General features: G+C 33.3%; 1 protein-coding gene across 1 annotated transcript in view; it reads left to right on the top strand.

Moving 5' to 3' along the window:
• GSTCD (glutathione S-transferase C-terminal domain containing) overlaps window positions 1-21,474 on the top strand; it is a 124,890-nt gene that overhangs the window by 4,303 nt on the left and 99,113 nt on the right. The window contains exons 2-5 of the mRNA XM_026017601.2: window positions 5,141-5,578; window positions 6,401-6,868; window positions 13,748-13,999; window positions 18,083-18,176. Of these exons, the coding sequence (XP_025873386.1) occupies window positions 5,162-5,578; window positions 6,401-6,868; window positions 13,748-13,999; window positions 18,083-18,176 (1,231 nt within the window). The 5' untranslated portion in view covers window positions 5,141-5,161. The remainder of the gene's footprint in view (window positions 1-5,140; window positions 5,579-6,400; window positions 6,869-13,747; window positions 14,000-18,082; window positions 18,177-21,474) is intronic.

Raw genomic sequence — 21,474 nt, 5'->3', positions numbered from 1 at the left:
CATCCCAAGATTGATTTATTTATTAGAGAGAGAGAGTGCACTGGAGCCTGTGCACGAGAGGGGCAGGGAGGAGGAGGAGGGGCAGAAGAAGAGGGAGAGAAAATCTCAAGCAGACTCCTCACTGAGTGGGGAGCCTGAGGCAGGATTCGATCTCATGACCCATGAGATCTTGACATGAGCCGAAATCAAGAGTCAGACCCTTAACCAACTGAGCCACCCTGGTGCCCCCTAGCCAGCATTTAAAGAGTGGAGAGGGGAGGAGGAAAGGAAGGATGAAAAGCACAGAATAAAAAAAAATATATCAGTTTTATCCCATGTAGTAGGATATTTTTTCATGATCCTTTTGTTTCACCTTTATTCATGATCCTTTTTATTCAGTATAATGAGTTGCATTATTAAAATCTTATTGTGTGGCATGGTGAAAAGGTTGAATGTCAGTAATCAGCAATGAGTATAGTTGAAAATAGGGCAAAGCACTATTGCTAAGAGGTCTGTGGAGATGCTAAGAGGTCTGTGGAGTATCGGATAAAGGGAATTAGGGAGAAGCTACCAAAAATCTTCATTGTCAAATGATTGTTTTTAGAACAGAGGTTTTTATCAAGGATTACTGAGACCAGCACAATTGCTTCGAATAACATGATTTCTGATGAATTTCACTTTGGTGAAATTGTTGCTGCAATAAGATTGCAATATGCTTCACTTTCTGAAATTTTAGTTTATAAAATAGTGCTATTTATATAAGAAAAATAGCTATTCCTAAATATTTTCAGATAAGATCCCTTTATAAATTCAATTAATGTTTTTGTATTGATGGACAATTCTCATCTGTGTAATGGAATTAAAATGTAAGGATTGTGAGGATTAGAAGTAATGTTTAAAAGTTGTATGTGTTATAGCACATGGTTGGTGGACAATAAAATGTATGTGATATTATTAGAATTGTATTCTTTGTTCAGTCATTTAACATTTATTAGCACCTGTTAAATTCCAGGCACAGTGATAATTTCTTATTTGATGTAAAACAATATTTTGTTACAGTGGCATACTCTTTGATCTTTATGTACTAGGTAATATATAACTTAGTTGTTTATCCACTATGTAATATTTAGTTGCCCCAGATCCAGACTTTAACTGAACACAAAACTCAAAAAAATTTTTTCAACTTCTGACCAAGTATGCTTTTCTTTTTTCTTTTTTTTAATATTTAAAAGAGTGAGAAAGAGAGCATGTGTGCGTATGAGCATGAGTGGGGAGAGGGCAGAGGGAGATGGAGAGAAACTCCAGCTGACTTCTCACTAAGCTGAGCAGGCATAAAGCTGGATCTCACAACCTTTGACTCATGACCTGAACAAAACCAAGAGTTGGTCACTTAACTGACTGTGGTACCCAGGTGCCCCAAGTATGCTTATTTTCAATACATTTATTATATTTTTTCTTTGTCTTTCTTTATATAAACATATGCATGAAGAGAAATAGTAAAATATCTTTAGATTTTAAAATCATATGAAGCTCATTTACCCTTTCATATGTGAAATATTTCAATTTATCAACACCAAGATATATTAATTAGAATGAGAATACCAAAAAAAAAAAAAAATGGTGTAGATGTCTAAAATGTTAAACCAGTCACTACTTCAGTTATGTTTTAAATATGTTTGAAGGGGCACCTGGGTGGCTCAGTTGGTTAAGCATCCAATTTTTGATATCAGCTCATATCTTGATCTCAGGGTCATGAGTTCAAGCCCAGTGTGGAACCTACTTAAAAAATATATCTTTGAAGATTCACAAGTAATGAAACCAAGTTTAATTTTTTTTTTACCTATATATTCCCTGTGCAACATTCCCAAACAAATTGGCATGTCCAGGGAAGAGAAGTATACTCCATTAGCTCTTTTCAGCTCCTAAGTCTGTGGATTTATATGCTGCTTTCCCACTTTATCTCAGGAGTAGTTGCAGTGTGGCACCTGTCAAAGCTAAGCAAATGACACTACTTCTGAGCGTGGCAGGAATGTAATATGGAGTAACAGGAGCTGCGCCCAAACCCTAGAGACCCAGAAGATGATTCTACAGTACCCACCTTTTTAAAGTTCATGACATAAAAATAATGATAGAAGGAATCTCTAGATAGATATGTAGAAGAAAAAGGGGTTTCTTTTGAGTATGACGGTTGCAAACTTAAAGCAAAAACTATGTTTTACTCTCTTGAAAAATTAAACACATAGTACAAGCCAAAAACATCAAATTTGTACAGGTTTGCTAATATTTAATATTTATTTTAGAAATTACATTAGTATTTAATGGGAAGAAATTGCCCAGGGAGAGTAATTTTTTTAACTCCAAGATCATTAAGTAACATTTTTAATCTCCCAGAGGGGGGAAAAAAAAACAAAAAAACACCAACATCTATATTGGAAAAATAAATTATGTTAAGAATCAACAGTACTTTGCATTTTCTCTCCGGCATCTCATTAATTTTTAGATATCTCCATGGGCAGGTTATTGCTATTCTATTTTGTTGACATTTAGCATTTATTAAGTGTTCACAGTGACAAAAGTTTATAGAATATGTAAAAGCCTATTCTCAAGGTTCTTATTCTTATAGGCCTTGGAAAGTGGCAAATATACACGTATTCTAATTTTTAAAATATTTCTTAAATTACAAGCTGTAAAATAGCATGACATTGTTTTCAGTTTTGTTTGGCTTTTTAAAGAGTTAGCAGGACTAGTCTCATAATTACTATTTCCTAGACTGCTGGGCAAATGAGTAAATCAATCACATTTTCTTTCAAATCTGCTTCTTTAAGCACTTAGGAATCTTCTGTTATAGTATACCACTATCAGCAGAGGGAGTTAAGAAGATCAGTAAATTATCAGCAATAGATTTACAGGAGCAAACTCCTCAAATAAATTATTAATTACCTAGAAAATGTGGTCTCTTTGCCTGTGAGCTTTAATAAGCACCCCCTAATACTTTGTTTTAAAGTATACTGTAAGTACAAATAAAATTTTTAAAAAAAAAGACAAGCTAGGGAGAAAATGGTTCCCATGGGTTAAAAAGTTGTTGCTTTTTAATCACATGAAATAATTTTCCCCTAGAGATCTTTTAAAGAAGTAACAAACCAAGGTGCAGATCTGTTTTAATAAAAGAAATATAAAACAGTAATGAGTACTTGCATGATCAAGAGGTTCTCTCAGTAATTTACTAACTATATCTTTTTGTTATAATGAATAATTAGCTCTTTAATAACAAAAGAGCTGAGGACCAAGACACTTAAAGATACTCAAGTGTTTTGCTTTTGATTAAAATGAAACAATAACTAAGGAGTTTAGAATAGAAAGGAAATTTAGAATGTTAACAGTTACCTAAATTTCAGAGTACACCAGTATTTCAAATATACTTGAAAGAGTTGCAAGTATACTTTTTAAAGGCTTTTGAAATAATTTTTTCCTCTACTGTCTTTCTATTACAGGTTTCCATGGTGAATGCTTTTAAAGAGTGCCATCTAGTGTTAATTTTGGAATTGTGATTTATGGGATCAGAACACGGGGAATTTTAGACCTAAGGAAAGTAGAAATCAGTTACCATAATTGACAAAATTTTTAAGAAATCTGACTTGAAAACACCCATCAGTAATTTGACCTCAAGACTGTATGTCTGCATCCTTAAAATAACCGTGTGTATTCATACGTGTAAAATACATATATCAGGCCATGTTTATATATGTTTTATATATATGGTATATATAATATATAATGTTATAATGTTTACATGTAATATGTATAATATATATAAATATATTAAAACATATATACATATCAAGTGTTTTAGGCATAGTAGTAAATAAAATTCCTATTCTTATAGAACATTCTATTTGTGGGAAACAAAATATACAGTATGTTACCACAGTGGTAAGTGTGAAAGAAAAGCATAGAATAGTGTTTTCAGAGAGGGTGGGGGTTGTGATTTTCAATTTAAATACAATAGCCACCGATTATCTTAATGAGAAGCTGACATTTAAGTAAATACCTGAAAGAGGTGAGGGGGTGTTCCAGGCACTAGACAGAACTGCAAAATGCCAGAGGTGGGAATGTACCTAGTATTTTAAAGGAATAACAAGTCACTTTGGCTGGAGTAGTGAATGATGAGATCAAGGAGATCTTTAGGCCTTTGTAAGAGCTTTGCCTTTTCTCTGAATAGGATGGGAAGCTATTTGTCAGAGTAGCGATGTGATCTTACTCCATTTTTAGGAGGGTCCCTTTGGATACTATATGGAGAATAGACCAGAGAGGGAGATAGAATGGAAAGCAGGATTAGAAGATTAATTGCTATAATTCAGAGATAGGTGATGGTGGCTCGGATTATGGTGAAAGCAATGAAGATATTGTGAAATAAACACTTTTGATATATATTGAAGAGCCAAAATAAGTCTATAATGGATTGGTTATGGAGGTGTGAAAGAAAAGAGTAATTAAAAATGACTCCAGATTTTTGGCCTGAGCAGGTAGGAGAATGATTATCCATTTACCGAGATGGGGAGGATACATGAGCAGGTATAGGTAGGGATGAATGTTTCTGGACATGTTAACTTTGAGATATCTCAGTTATCAACATCTAAGTTATGGGGAACTTCAAATATTTTTCTCTTGTGATTCAGCATGCAATAGCTCATCGTATCAAAATCCATTTACTTTAAGAGAATCCATTTCTCACGAGGGAATGAATCCTCCACCTCCTCATGACTATTGTGTTGTATAGTCATAAAAGACCAGTGGTGTGGGAAGACCAGTGTTGCCAAAGCTTCTCCAGACAACTCCTAGGATTCTTGATTATTTATTTCCCGTTCTATTAATCTCTTGTTCTTATCACACTTCTTGATTGGGACTGTTCTATTGCTAAGCACCTGAGGTATGCTTATTTTAAAGGAGCTGGGTGTAAAATCACCCCCTGAGACTAGTTAATTGCACAGGGTAGAAATATTTCTTTTGGAAGCCATGTATTCAGAAACAAATTCTTGCAGAATTTTATCTATCACAAATCGTTGCTGATTTCTAGACAAAGTTTTAAAATATTCATCTTTTATTTCAGCTTCTAAATTGTAATACTGTAAGTCCTATATAACCACTTCAATTTATGCTGCAGGTGACCCAATAAAAGAAGAAAATGAAAGGCATTAAGAAAAGTCTTAAAGAAGAATACCTATACTTGGACTTTTTTCACCAAATAGAAGGGTGCATCTTTCCTCTTCATACATCTGTAACTTTATTTTTGTTGTCATACTGTGACTGTAAAATCTTTAAAGTTTGCTTAGTCCTCACTGGAGAAAGTAGAGATATTTCACTAGAAAATGTAGTGCCTCAGGAAGTTGAAGTACAGATTATTTCAAGACAAGAGCTTCCACCAATAGTCCAGAATTGCTGTTTACCTGCAGTAGTAGAAAAACCAGACAATTTCTGTAGAGCAGGACTTGCTGTTGTACTGAGACATATAATCCAGAAATCGTATGAAGCTGACTCCTCCAAGAAAGAGATTTTGGAACTTCTGGGTTTTAAGAAGACTTGCTTGAAAGCCTGTGCTGAAGTAAGTATGATGGCTCTCTTGTTACTTAAAGCCATAAAGTGATTACACATTCATTTGAGCATTCATTTTAACTTTCCGTGGGAGACTAAAATCCTGCTTACTTAAAAAATCTATAGTAAATAATGAAATAAGCCCTTTATGTATGCTAGTACTTCAGTACAGCATTGAAAAATAAGAATTCAGCATTTAATTTGTGAGGTTTGGAGACCTTGGTTTTAGAGAATGACTTTTTTTTTTATCTTTTTTTTTTTAAAAAAAGATTTTATTTATTTATTCACGAGAGATAGAGAGAGGCAGAGACATAGGCAGAGGGAGAAGCAGGCTCCATGCAGGAAGCCTGATATGGGACTCGATCCCGGGAGAAGCCTGATATGGGACTCGATCCCAGGACTCTGTTATCATGCCCTGAGCCCAAGTCAGAGGCTCAACCGCTGAGCCACCCTCTTTTTTATCTTTTGTTTTAACTGAGAACTTTTAAAGGAAATTTTACACATGAACAGGAGCTCAAGTAGCAGTGCCTTGAAAACCATACTTTTTTTCAGGGGTGGGAGTATGAGTACTTTGAAGGCTTTAGGAAGGAAGGTTTTATTCAGTAAGAGGATACAAGAGGATAACATGTATTCCAGGCATAAGAATCTCTAACTGTTTAGTGTTAGCATTTTTGAAACACTGTAATATGTCCCTTGATAGAGCATAAATCTTAACCCAGGGATGGCTTGGCTTCAATTGTCAAAACTAGTCTTATTTCCCAATAGAAAGTTTTCTTCAAGCCATATTGAAAGTAAAGGCTCCTTTCATTTCTTGTATTGTTTTGTTTTGCAGGTTAGTCAGTGGACCAGGCTTTGTGAACTCACCATCCCTTTAGCTATTGAAAATTTTCTCAAAGAATCTTCTGACCAGCACCCAACTATCCCTGCAGAAATACTACAGTTAGAGAAAAAGCTTAGTGAGCCTGTAAGAGTGCATAATGATGACAAACTCCGTCGGCAGAAGCTGAAACAACAGAAGGCTGCTGGGGTCGGGCCTTCCCTTGCTAAGGAAAAAACAAAGAACAAGGTGCATAGACAAGAAATGTCTGAAGAATTGGACTCATCATCCAAGAGCCTGGAACTTAAAGTGGCATTCTCAAAGCTCACAGTACATGAAGAACCAGCTACTAACAACAGAGAGCCTTCTCACATCAGAAAAGCAAAAGCCTCTGACCTTCCACCTCTGGAGCACGTGTTTGCAGAGGGCTTGTACTTCACTTTGGCAGACATCGTGCTCTTGCCTTGTATCCATCATTTTTTGGTAAGGTTTATCAGGAGTGGATACATTACTATAAGTTTCAATCTATGAAATTGCCTAGGTTTGCATTTCTATTCCATTTCTTACTATCATTATGCTCCTGGGCAAGGAATTAATAACTGTCTCCATTTTTTTATCTGTAAAAATGAATAGTATCTATATCATAGGATTAGTGTAAGGAATAAATGACAATTCGTGTAAAGCATGAAGTGTTTGGCATATAGTAAGCTCTCAATAAATGTTAGTAATTATTATAACTTCTAGTTTTGAGTTGCTAAAATTTTGGCAATTGTTATGATTATTAATTTCAAATTGCTCTTTTGATTACCTTCAAATATTGGAAGTTCCAGTATTAAAATACTAAAAAAATTATGCCAGCTGTATTTTATAATTAAGTAGTCAAAGTACTAATTACATTATGTTAAGCATTATTAAATCAGAAATATTTTATCATTGTGTCTGTACATCTCTGTTCCTTATAAGATCACATTCAGTAGCTGGCTGTGCCATAATCATTGTTGTGGGAGAATATAAATACGAAGTTTTCTTTGTTAATATGAGTATGTGTGTGTGCGCCAGTATGTGTGTGTGTGTGCTTTTATCTCCTGGTGGAGAAAAAAAGAACAATGTAAAAATAATATTAGAGTTCAAACATGGGAAACTATAGTTCTCTTCAGCTTTCTAATTGGTTTTCAAGAGCTGCATTTTTCTTGCTTTGAAGCACTTCACCTTTCTCCTAAAAAGGAATCAGATACCAAATTTCATTCTTAATATATCACCAACACTTGAGGTATCTCTACTAACAAATGAGAAATGATTTCTAATGAAAATCTCTTTGGAGGCTAATGCTTCACTAATAAGTTAGGTGGTATTAATCAGTTGGAATTTTCTTGAAGAACATTTCTTTTTTTTTTCCAAAATAGTAATAAAATAAGATTAGAAACCAAAATAACTTCAGAATTAAAGGATGTTAAAGAGAGTTTCAGGAATTGTTTAGATGTTGATTAGCATTTTAAATGTCATATGTATTCATAGTATCCATGGATCTGGGTGGGGAGAAGACTTTTTTTTACTTTTTACTTTTTTTTTTTTTTCTAGTCAAATGATTTCTAAATTCTCTTATTCCTGACCTTCCCCTTTATTACCAACTTCAGGCATTAGAGCAGTCATGTGAAATACTGTTGATGTTTGTGGCTTCTTGGTCTTCTTGGATAACTGCATTTGGTTTTAATTTTGTAAGGATTAAATCCGCATGTCACATCCATTAATGATTCATTTGAGAAATTTATTGAAAGCTTACGTATGTAGCAGATGCTGTTGTAGGCACTGGCAATAGAGTGATGAACAAGATGAAGTCCCAACCTTCATGGAGTTAATATTCTAGTAGGGGAAGATAGATATGAATAAGCAAACAAATAACTAATACATATTTAAATAATAGTAAGTAGTACAAAGAAAATAAAAACAAAACCGATAGAGTATCTGCTTTCAAACTCAACAAAGCAAATATAAAACTAGATTTACCTGTATGCAGTTGATTTTAGATCATTAACCAAACATCCATTTTCAGCTAGTTTGCATTTGATTTTAGCTTAATTTAAATACAATTTACCTAAATTAGAATCAATAGAAGCTGAAGTATTTTTAATTGAGAAGGAATTTTTTCCCCTCTTCAATCAGGTAGGATATCTACTAACTGCTGTTAAGTAAATTTACCTAATACTACTGAAGAACTTTGTTTTTAGCTTGAAATAGGGGAAAACTTATACACTCAAGCCTTTATTATTACATGTATTCTAGGTTTAAATTTTTCTCTTTTGACACTTATATGTAAACTAATTCTCATATTTTCTTTTATATTTTTCTTGGATCTGCACAATTTCTTTCAGAATTAATCTTTTTTTTTGCCAAAGAAAGATATTATTAATATTATTTTTGTTATGTTTATTTTGCTCCTTTAAGTCATCTTGGATTATGAAGCAGTTGTTACAGTTCAGATAGTGGCTATGATGCATAGCCTTTATAGTGATGGAGTGGCCATCCAAATGGTCAGACTCATAATCAAGTTGGTGATCAGGAATGAAAGTCAAGTTACTAGGTTTGGATCAGAAACATAGAGCTGAACCTAGAGCAAGGATATTTGGCCACAGAAATAAGGCCAATAATATGAGAGAGCAGTCAATTTTGCTAAGTCAAGATTTGGAATACCAGAGGTCAAAATTAGAAGAGCTAGGGAAAATACACAGTTCTGCTAAACAGCAGAAAGCCAAACATGCAAAACAGTAATAGGTAGAGTGGCCAAAGTGCTGTGTCTAAACCTGCTCCATGTTTTTCTTCCTTTTCAGTGGATATTAGTTTGCGAAGGTAACCCAATAGCCCAGTACTTCATTATGGAAGGTACCTGACAAAACCCTCTCCTCTAGAAAATTTTAGGAATAGATTTTAAAAGGAATAAATTAAATGCACACCTCTTGTAATTTCCCTTCTCTAAGTCATTTGCTAGCATCTTCTAGTAGTTAGTAGAGCAAGCATAGGGAGACAGCAATGAATAACTACACTCAGGCAAAATCCTGCTGTTAGCTGATACCAGAAAATTGTATAGTTATTTTTAAGTTGCTACTAGTAAACAGGTATACTTTGATAGGACTATGTAAAAGATTATTCTCCCATAAGGAAAAATTTGCTATTTTATAAAATATTTTTGTAATTTGAACACTTTAGGATTTAACTTTTTGCATGTTAGCTTCAAATGCTTTGAATTGAGTTTTTAAAAAGTATGACACATTTATTGCTAAAGTAAAATTATTGTGGAAATTGATTTTTAAGCAAAAGTACTTATGTTAAATGTCTCTTTCACTGTCCCTGTAGACGTAGCATTAGGAATAAAATAAGAATCTATTAGCTGACATTTTGCAAAAACCATAGATGACACTTATTTAGTGGTTAGTTTGTATATTCCATATCCTCTCCTATGCATTAGGTCCTTCAGAGTTTTCAGTTTTAACCCACCAGTTCTAGTCTATAAGTAAAAGCAGAATTTAGATTATATTTCCAGTTAGTTTACTGCTTACACTGCTCACCTAAACATTTGTTAGTTATGACATATTTTCAAAAGACTAAACATGACTAAGGAAGTGATATAAAGTAAATACAAAATATTTGCTTCTCCCTCTGCCTGTGTCTGTCTCTACCTCTGTGTGTGTGTGTGTGAGTGTCTCTCATGAATAAATGAATAAAATCTTAAAAAAAAAAAAGGAGGGGGGGCAGCTCGGGTGGCTCAGCAGTTTAGTGCTGCCTTCAGCCCAGGGTATGATCCTGGTGACCTGGGATCGAGTCCCACATCAGGCTCCCTGTATGGAGCCTGCTTCTCCCTCTGCCTGTGTCTGTGTCTCTACCCTCTCTCTCTCTCTCTCTCTCTCTGCCTCTCATGAATAAATAAATAAAATCTTTTTAAAAAATACAAAATATTTCATATAATAAATGGTTGGAAAGTGATGCAGAGGAGGAGATATTTTGGATAAATGTAACATCTTGCTTCACTCCAGGCAAGTTTTGCTGCCCCTTGTTACAGTTGACTAGAAAACCATTAGGGTTTCATTTTATGCTCTTGGTAGCAACAGTTTTTTATCATTGTTTAAGAATAAATGATCTAATTTTCCTCTCTTTAACTGTGATATTTATAATGGTTTTGATCTTACCAGGCAGGTAACTTAAAAAAATCATTTTTTAGGAACAAATATAATTTTCATCTCACACATTCTTCATTAGCCACTTCTTTAAATATATCTTCTTAAGTATAATGAATGTGGTTCAGTACCTCCTGAGCTGTCTGGATATTAGCAGGGCAGCCTGGCATGTTGATGAAATGGGATGACCCATCATGCAGAGTAAATCTCAATTTCTCTTAAATATGAATTATTGTTACTTAATCAGAACTTATTTTCCAACGGAAGGAAAGATGCCATATGCATCAAAAAAATAAGAACAAGTCACAAGGAGAGGAAAGGAAAGGTGAAGAAATTAGAGCGTTTCTTAATTAATTTATCATGAACTAAACTCAATTCACTTAGCACATGAGCTATTTCCAGGCAATTAAATTGAATTTTGGTGGGGGGTACCTGGGTGCCTAGTCCGTTTTAAGCATCTGACTTGATTTCAGCTCAGGTCATGATCTCAGGGGTCATGAGATCAAGCCCTGCCTCGGGCTCATACTGGAGCCTGCTTAAGATTTTCTCTTTCTCTCTTCTTATGACCCTCTCCCTGTTCACTCCATTAAAAAATAAATAAATAAATAAATAAATAAATAAATAAATAAATAAATAAATAAATAAATAAATTAAAAAAAAAACCGTTTGGCTCCCAAAGTGCCATTTAGACAACATATTTTAAAGTCTCTAACTCACAGTAAACAATGCGTTTTGCAGGTGATTGAGCATCCTTAATACAAATATGTATCTTGTATACATTAAATATACTTATAAGGATTATAAAGCAACCCACTTTACTACATGCTGTGGACTCTGCTATTTTCTGTTTTATGCCATTTTTAAAACTATGTTGATTTCACAACTTCCTAATGGGCTATAAACTGCTGTTTGAAAAATGCTAATTTAGGAGATTATTCTTTGAAGCTAATAGTTCCTTGATCATTTGTTCACTCAACAGACTATTGTTTGCAAGGTAGAATATTATTTGCAAGTGCTTGCCATATACAAAAAGAGTCCAACATAAACCTTGTTCTTATAAACAATTGCTTGTGTTTATTTAAAGTCCAGTTAAAATAGACTAAAACATATATGCATGTGAATTTTTCATTAATTTTCTGTCCTTTCTGGCTTCTGCTTTGGGACTCATTATTGCTAGATATATTTGTCAAGATTTTCTTGATTTGACCTTTTTATTCATCTATTTGTTCATCATCACCAGTCATAATCTGTTTGTGACATTATTACTGTTTCTATGGAAACAACATTCAGTGCTTCAAAAAGAAATAAGAGCATTCTAATTTTTAAAGAAATTGAAGTTTGATGATGATGGTAGGAAGAAAGCATCTGGCCAAGAGAAAAACAAAAAGATAATTTAAATCAGTAGTAATGGTTTCACTTTTTTTTTCTTTTTTTGGTTTCACATTTTCTCATTTGAATAAAAGCCTTACTTTAAGTGCTGCTTTATAAAAAATGCCCTCTAACTAATGCTAGTTATCTTTTCACTTCTAAATATCTATAATTGTATCTTTTATCTTTTTACAATTTTACTTCAGTGAAATTTCCTCCTTACTCCATCAAGTCTTTTTTTAAAAATATGGTTCTGAGATTGTTTCTTACACTACTTTTAAATAATACTACTTTAATTCTGTGTTATGGTTTATACATTCAGGGAAGGCTTCACTAAAAAAAAAAAAAAAAAAAAAAGAAAGAAAGAAAGAAAAGAACTTTAGATCACTATTAAAATAAGAGTACACCCTCTCCATTTCTCTCATTCCCATACTTCCCCAGTGAGTGCATAACTTCCATTGAGATTTCTCAAAATAAACCAGTGAGTATAGACTCTATATAGATACCAAATTATGGTCATTTAAAATTATCACATAAGATACTTTGAGGAAGTCAACACTTCAACTTATTTTAATTCTTTCTCCATTAACCACTTAAACTAGTGTTCATACATAAATATAAAGTATTTTAGGTTTTTGAGCAGTGTCCACTTATTCTCTATATTCAATGTGTTGAGACTTATGAAACATAATGAGGATCAGGGACAGTGGAATGTGTTCTTGCCCAGGAATTATAGATGAAGGGGTTTCTAGATTTGAAGGAAATTGACTAAGAAAGAGTTTTTAGAGAGGCATAAAAATATACAACAAAGATGATAGAAACTAGAATTTAATATATAATAAATATATAAATAAATAATGAATGTAATAAAAACAAAACTGATATAAAATTTTCCAAAATGATTTTCAACTGCTATTTCAAATGTCATGTTCTTTTGATTATCTTAGAATAATCTATTTATATTTTTCATCCTTTTTCTGCTAAGTATTGGTCTTTTCCATTAATTTTTTTTTTTTTGGCTTATAAGATAGTATGTGAATACATTCTTAGTTTGTGTGTATATAATATTATTATTATCCAAGTAATTCACAAATACCTTTTGGGCCTCCTATTATTTCTAAGACATTAGTCCTTTGTTAGTCTTATTTAAATAATATGTTTTGATTTTTAAAATATCTTTTAAAAATAGACTTTATTTTTTAGAGTAATTCTAGGATTAGAGTGAAATTGAACAGAAAGTGCAGAAAGTTCCTATATATCCTCTATCCCCCCATCCCCACAGCCTCCTTTACTATCAACATCCTGCACCAAAGTGGTACATTTATCACAATTGATGAACCTACATTAACACATTACTATAACCCAAACCATACTTTGTATTAGTGTTATATGGGTTTCGACAAATGCATGATATGCATCCATCATTATTGTATCATACAGAATAGTTTAACTCCCCTAAAAATCTGATAAATGTAACTTCATGGATGAACCTCAAAAACTTAATGCTAAGTGAAAAAGACATTTTATGATTTCACATAGATGAAATACTAGAAAAGGCAAATTATAGACATGAAAGCAGATCAGTGGTTGCTTATAACCAACTGGGGAAGCAGAGATTGACTGCAGGTGGTCACAACCGAATTTTTTGGTGTGATAGTGTTCTAATACTGGATTGTGGTGGTAGTTGCACAACTATATACATTTGCTAAAATTCATTGTTTGAACTATACACTTAAAATATGTGAATTTTATGGTATGTAAAGGTACCTCAGTATAGCTATATAAACAAAAAATATATAATAACATGTTTTGTTCTTTGCCCACCTAGGTAATTATCTGCAAGAAACTTTCTGAAAAGCTGATAGAATTTCCACTGCTGGCTGCTTGGTACCAGAGGATTCAGGAAGTGCCACGAGTAAAAGCAGCAGCTTCTCGGTGTGGGATCCAATTTCTCCATTTACCAGAGTTGCTGACCACCTCAAATGAACAATATTCAAACTTAAGTGAGATCCCAGGTGTAGAGGAGCAAAATGATGCTTCATTTATAGGAGGACCAAGGCCCACTATGACCAAGTTAATGGTACTTAAAATGTTTTTATTAAAATTTTCTTTGAAAAATTCCATGTGATAATGTTCCTGAGCATTCTGCCTCAGCTTGTAATCATTTATTGACATTACTTTTGCTTTAAATTTTATTTATAACTATTTTACATCACCCTTACCCAATTAATATTTCTATGTCTTTTGCATATAAATGAGGTACAGTAAACTGAAGATTTTTAATACTGTGTGTCTTTGGAGTCAAGTAAGTCAAAAAAGGTATTTTTCTCAAAACTTTTTTTTTTTTAATATTCAAGACCTTGACCAACGTCATATCATGTCTGTCAAATGTATTGTTTTAATCTGATGTTTCCCTATTGCAAGGTTTTGGTCTCAGCTTTTAAATTTTGAGATGATTTGAAGTTAAAGAATATGAAAATGAATATCTCAATTTACTTTTGAAAGTTAGGTCTAAATTTAAGATTTTTTAGTTCTTTGAATTTTGCTTTAATGCCTTTTTATGTAACACATGTGATGTTTCCTCTTTCCTGCAAAGTTTCTTTTCTTTTTTTTTTTTTTAGTTTCATTTATTTATTCATGAGAGTCACACAGATAGAGAGGCAGAGACATAGGTAGAGGGAGAAGCAGGTTTCCTGCTGAAAGCCTGATGCAGGACTCGATCCCAGAACCCTGGGATCACAACTTGAGTCAAAGGCAGATGCTCAACCACTGAGCCACCCAGATGCCCCTACAAAGTTTGTTTCTAATAATACTAATTATAGAAATTTTCCAAATAGGTTTTGTTTTCTCTATCATTCTAAACAGTTTACAAAAATGTTTTGCTTTTAACTTCAACTATTTGAAGATTTATTTGAATAGAGGGAAAATCAGGAAGTCATTTGAGCTATTCATCTCAGTCATACTGGAAAAATACATTATATTTTCCCACTTGGATTAGGAAGAATTTGTGTTCTATGGTTAACAAAATGTTTGCTGAATTAGAAAAGCACAAGATTTTAGTAGAGACATTAGCCCCTTATCTTATCAGTTAAGCTTTGTTAGCCCAATGATGAAACAATGAAATAGGATTATATAGTGAATTTTGGAAGAAAGTATCAAAGCATGTCCAAAAGCTTGATGTGTCTGATTAGATGACCATACTGTATAGAGATCTCATTTTCACCTCCTGAGTTTTTAAAAATAATCATCAGTAGAGTAAGTTGCTTTGTTTTTAAATACTAATTTTTTAAATTTCAACAAACTAAAAAGCTAGTTTTAATTCACACTTACACAGTCTTGGAAGAAAATTGGTTTTCTTCAGATTCAGATTTTTCTACCTATGCTGTTCTAATAATAAAATGACATTAGGAAAAACATTTGTATTTTGTATATCTTAAAAAATATATTTATAGGGCAGCCTGGGTGGCTCAGCGGTTTAGCGCCACCTTCAGCCCAGCATATGATCCTGGAGACCTGGGATGGAGTCCCACATCAGGCTTCCTGCATGGAGCCTGCTTCTCCCTTTGCCTGTGTCTCTGCCTCTCTCTCTCTCTCTCTCTGTGTGTCTCTCATGAATAAATAAATAAAATCTTTAAAAATATATATTTATAAACAATGGGAAATAACAAATTTAAATTCAGGAAAAGTTAACAAATAATTGTAAAAAGAAGCCATCTTGTAATAACAAAGAAGATAAAAAGGAATCGTGAAATTTTAATTTACAGGGGGGTGTGTTAGTTTAGATCTCCTAAGCAGACTCCAAGATGGGATTAGATACCCCAGAGTAGACGTCTACTGAGAGAAATCTGTGAGGTAAAGTGGGGAGTGAGACAGAGGAGGCTTGGGAGAGCCTTCACTCTGTGATGCAGTTTTGACCCCTGTGAATGAGACAGGAAAGGAAGAAACATTGGATTAGAAAAGTTTTAGACTTTAGTGCAGATCTATAAAGTTTTGGCAAGCCAGTTCGGGAGTCCTTGAGCCCAGATCATCCGTCAGATAGTTCCATGTTTCTCAGGAATAGGCCTGACATGGTATTTCAGCCACTTTAAGTTATTGGCTTGGGAGCAGCCCATGGAGAAAGTACTAGGGATCAGGTGATTTGGATTCTAGTCCCAACTTAGTAGCTAAGCTAACTTGGTATGTTGTTTAACCAAAGGGTCTTAATTTTTCCATTTACAAATTAGGAGAGTGTAATAGATATTCTGTAGGATCCTTTTCTGATTTCACATCTTATGATTATATAAAAGATGACTGGGACAGTACATCAACAGTTAAAAAAAAATAAAGGTTCAAATCTGAAAATAAGTTAAAATTTCTATTTTCATTTAATTCCAACTTGAAAGTATATATTAGATACAACCAAAGTGCCTTTTAGCAAGACATTGTTTTTGCTACTTACTAGTGAATTATTGAATTATATTTTGAAAAATAGTAAATATTATATCAGAATAGTAAATCATAAATTATGTCAATGTATGATTTTATTTATACAGCAATTATTAGTTTTTGTGTAATCACAGTATTTTGTGCCAATTACATAAGAATAAATGAAATTGGTGCCACGTGGAAGTATAACATAGTAAAATATTTCTTAGGAACACTCACATCTCGCTTTTTTCCCCCTTTGGTTTTCTTTGGCATACTCTTGCCTCTAAAATTGCCCTTATTCTCCAAAGGTTTTAAATTTATTTATTCAGTCAGTCCAAAAAATGTGTATTTTTAGTCATTGTTTTGAATGTGGGATATATGAAGAACAGATTGGATGACTTCCATGGATAGGCCTTCTATTCTGGTGGTGGAGGTAATAAAGAAAAAACACAGATGTGTTAACATATTAGGTAATGATAAATGCTACAAAAAGTAATGTGGGTGAAAGGGGTGGAGGTTATGTGAGTTGAAGTCCTTTTTGAATAGTGGTCAGAAAGGCCACTCTAATTTCATAATTTTCAGTAATTTTCATAATTTGAAGTAATTTCATGAACTAACTGAAATTAGTGATAGTTCTCAGAGATTTTGCTTTTGAATACAATATTTCTAAAGATAAAAAAACCTGAACCATGGATACCTATCCTGTGGGCTATATACCCAGTATGTGATTGCAAGGGGTCTAGGAATCCATATGTATGTCACACAACTATCTGCAGATCAAATAAAAAAGGTACAACTTTTGACATGGGGAAGGAGCCTGAGATTTTTTTTTTTTTATATTTTGAGAAGTGGTCCTCAGTTTTGAAAATTTTGGGAACCATTTGGTTATGACAGAGGAATCCTTTTTTTAGAGGCATTATAAGCACTTATAAAAGATTGGTATGGATGATGTTTTAGGGTGTTATGCTGAAGTTGGGCTTTTTGTCCTATAAATATAACTCTGGCTGTGCTATTTTCATATATGTAATGACAGATCTTGATGGAGATGCAGAATCAGTTTTTTATTATCCTTGAATGTTTTTGATAAAATTTTTAACTTCAGGTGACTTTTCTTTTTGACACCCAATTTATATCTAAGTATGAGTATATTTATTTCTATGTAGTTTTAGGTGATAATTTTAAAATATCATTTTTTTTATTATCTCAGTATTAAAAAAAATAGGAAAGTGTACTATCAAAAAGACATATATTTCGGGATGCCTGGGTGGCTCAGGCTCAGGGCATGATCCCAGAATTACAGGATTGGGTCCCACATAGAGCTCCCTGCATGGAGCCTGCTTCTCCCTCTGCCTATGTCTCTGCCTCTCTTTGTGTCTCTCATGAATAAATAAATAAAATCTTTAAAAAAGAAACCCATATATTTCGTATGTTACTAAATGTTTTGAGGATCATGTAATGATTATTAATATATATGTTCCTTCTTGCCACTGAAGAAAAGAGAAATTTGACCTTCTAAAACACAAAAGGGGGGATCCCTGGGTGGCTCAGCAGTTTGGTGCCTGCCTTCAGCCCAGGGTGTGATCCTGGAGTCTGGGGATCGAGTCCCACATCAGGCTCCTTGCATGGAGCCTGCTTCTCCCTCTGCCTATGTCTCTGTGTTTCTCATGTATAAATGAATACAATTTATTTATTTAAAAAAAAACAACAGGATTTTATTAATTCATTAATTTGTAAGGAGTTTATTTCCTATTTCCAGGAAAAAGGCATTGAAGTGATGTTTTCTCCCCACCCTTGCCCTACTTGGACCCTTGATTGGAATAATCTTCCTACAGCAGTGAGCCCAAAGGAAGGTGAGGTTTTGGGTGTTTTTCTCCTCTAAATTTTAATCATAATCTAGATGCCTTCTTTAGATCCATCCTCCAATTCTCTAATTCTTTCTTTGGCTTTATCTAATATTCTGATTGTACTATCCATTGAGTTTTCTCCCCTCCCCCCATTATTTCCTTTTTTAAAGTTTTTATTTTAATTCCAGCTTGTTAACATACAGTATTATATGAGTGTCAGGTGTACAATAAAGTAATTTAACACTTCCATTCGTCACCCTGTGCTCATCACTACAAGTGTACTCCTTAATCCCAATCACCTGTGTAACCCATCCCCAACCTATTTCCCCTCTATAACCATCAGTTCTCTATAATTAAGAGTCTGTTTCTTGATTTGTCTTTCTCTCACTTTTATTTTTTCCCCTTTGCATGTTTGTTTTGTTTCTTAAATTCCCTGTGTGAGTCAAGTTTTCCTTTTATTTTTATTATAAAAATTTCACATACACACATTGTTCAGATTCAACATTTCTCACATTTTCCTACATTTGTTTTATCTATTCCATTTTCTTTCTTTCCTAAAGTATTTTGAAGGAAATTCTAGATAACATGTCATGCTATAAGTACATACATCTAAGAAATATGGCCATCTTAATTGCCATGCCATTATCACACCTAATAAAAATTAAAAATTCCTTGATCTTTTAACAACCAGTACATAATCATTTTCCCCTAATTTTTAAAAATATTGTTTGAAAAGAATATTTCATAGTTTTTAGTTAAATAATTATATTTTTCATTGCTAGAAATTATATTTGGATTATTTTTATAATAACCCTTTCCTTGCTCATGTTTCAATTTCCTTTTTTCATAATTGTTTTAGGCATTGTTATTTTATATTCTGTATCTGTTATTTCTCATAGCTATGTCCATAGAGATCTAATTTTGCAGTTTCTTTTTCTGTTGATTTCATTCCTGGTATTTTATATCCCTATCAATTTTGTAATTATATATTTTGTATTCATTTTGGGGCTACTTAAAACTGTGGGACTTTTGTGGGGCCTGGGTTAAGAGTACATTTCCATTAAAAGGATTTATATTTGCTTATGCCAGCATCTCAAGGTACTAGAACTTAAGACCAGTTAAAATTATGTTTTAAGCTTAAGATGACTTTAACCTTTTCATTTGGAGCTGAGGTTTAAATAGAAGTTATCCTTTATCATCTTTCTTTGCTATTGAGTAAGACTTTTTTTTAATGTATCTTTTCATGGGGAATATAGCTTTTCAAGGTTTCTACTTTCATGTAGTGAAACTAGTTCCAGCTTTACATACTGCTAGGGATCCAGGACTAGCCTCCTTTCTTTATCTTGCTATTAAAGTTTAGATCCCTATTAGCAAATACCCTTCTGACAGCTGTGGTGTCAGTTCAAGATTATTACCCTACTTTTTAGTTCTTTCCCCTTTGTTAAGGCCCTGTGGGTTTCCCTTACTCTCAAAAATCTCTTTAGATAGTCAAAGGATGATTGTTGAGTTTTATATATCATTTTAGGTGTTCTTAGGTAGAGAACATTTTCATTACTCAATGTTCTACTTCTTTAATTGTTCACTTATTCTTTAGTTTTATTCCAAGCCAACTATAACTTTTGATTTCCAAATGCTCTTTGAAATTGTTTACCTACTTTTTTCATATTCTTCTCCTCTGTGATGCTTCCTAAGTATTGTCTATCTCACTAATCAATTCTCTTCAATCAAGGAACTAATTTAGAATTTTTCCAGAATAGAATAAGATTTTGTTGAGCAGTTAAGAACTCTGCCTCAAAGATGTTTTATAAAAACTAAATTTAAAAAAACACCTAAATTCATTTTTCAGTCTTTGTTAAATATATGAAACATAGTCACTATTGAATTTCTTAATGTTTTAATTTTAAATATTTTCTGACATTTTGATAATTTTGTATGTTTGTTTTTATTGTCCTTGCAATTGGATTGTTCTATGTACTCTGGTTATAGTAGATTTTGGACAGGGTAAAACTGTAGTAAATGAAAATCAGATTTTCATTAATATTTATATGTACCAAGAAATGAATACAGAGATTTGTTTTTGTTTTTTAAACATTTTATTTATTTATTCATGAGAGACACTGGGAAAGAGAGAGGCAGAGACACAGGCAGAGGGAGAAGCAGAGAGAGAAAGGCAGAGACACAGGCAGAGGGAGAAGCAGGCTCCATGCAGGGAGCCCGACATGGGACTCGATCCCAGGACTCCAGGATCACACCCTGGGCCAAAGGCAGGCGCTAAACTGCTGAGCCACCCGGGCTGCCTGAATACAGAGATTTGTAAGTGCCACATGTTTTGCTTTACTCATAATTAATTTCCTATGAAGCCAAAATAATATTTTCAGTTATTAATTGAGCAATCAATTACATCTGCTACCAATTCAGAGCTCTAACATTAAGCATTCATGTCTGGTCGTCTTACTGGTTAGAACTGCATATCTAACAGTCTTTATGGAATATATTACTCATTATATCCCTTTAATTGGATCACCTAGTTTTCATAAATATTATGACAAACAAGGAGCTATAGCAGCAGAGCTACATGATTTATTTACGTTTCATTCTCTGTTCTTAGAAGGTTTATATAGTCTGTGTTAAACTAAGGCAGAATTGTTGCATTTTAGATGGTCTGTTTTGATGAAGTTCTGGCAATTTCAATATTGCACAGTAATAGGATCATTGTAATGAAATTATTATACATACAGGTGTGGAGGTCACTATGAAAGTGTTCTCATAATTCGTGTTCTGATATTTTTAGAAGAGATTAAATTGTAATAAGATTTTATTGGTACTAAGTTCATTTGGATGTCACAAAGGCCGACTCCTTATGTGGAATCTGTTGAGTTACCTTAAGATTATGGTACACGTAATAAGAATCATTCTCTTTACTAACAAAGGCTATATTGATCCTCATGATGCAGGCTTATTTCTTAAGCTTGTGTAATCTCCCAACCTCTGTTATTACCCATTTTGCTCTTCACATCTTATATACCATTCCCTGAACTTTTCAGTTTCCCTTATATGACCTATATCTATTATCTCCTGCCTTAACTTTTATTTTTCCTCCCGCCTTATATATTCTTCTTCCCACTTCCCATTCTGTTGAAGTTATACTCATCTTGTAAGGATCAGTTTAAATGCTGCTTCTTCATTAAGCCTTCTGCATGTGCTATGGAGTCAGCCTTCCTAAATTTCATACCTGAATTATTGTACTAACTGCTAGAAAATCTATGGCAAGATTCTCGACTTCTCTATGCCTCAATTGCCTCAC

Source organism: Vulpes vulpes, chromosome 4 (assembly GCF_048418805.1).
Source record: "Vulpes vulpes isolate BD-2025 chromosome 4, VulVul3, whole genome shotgun sequence".
NCBI lineage: Eukaryota > Metazoa > Chordata > Mammalia > Carnivora > Canidae > Vulpes > Vulpes vulpes.
Note: the sequence above shows the minus strand (reverse complement) of the source record. Positions and strands in the feature narration are given on the sequence as shown.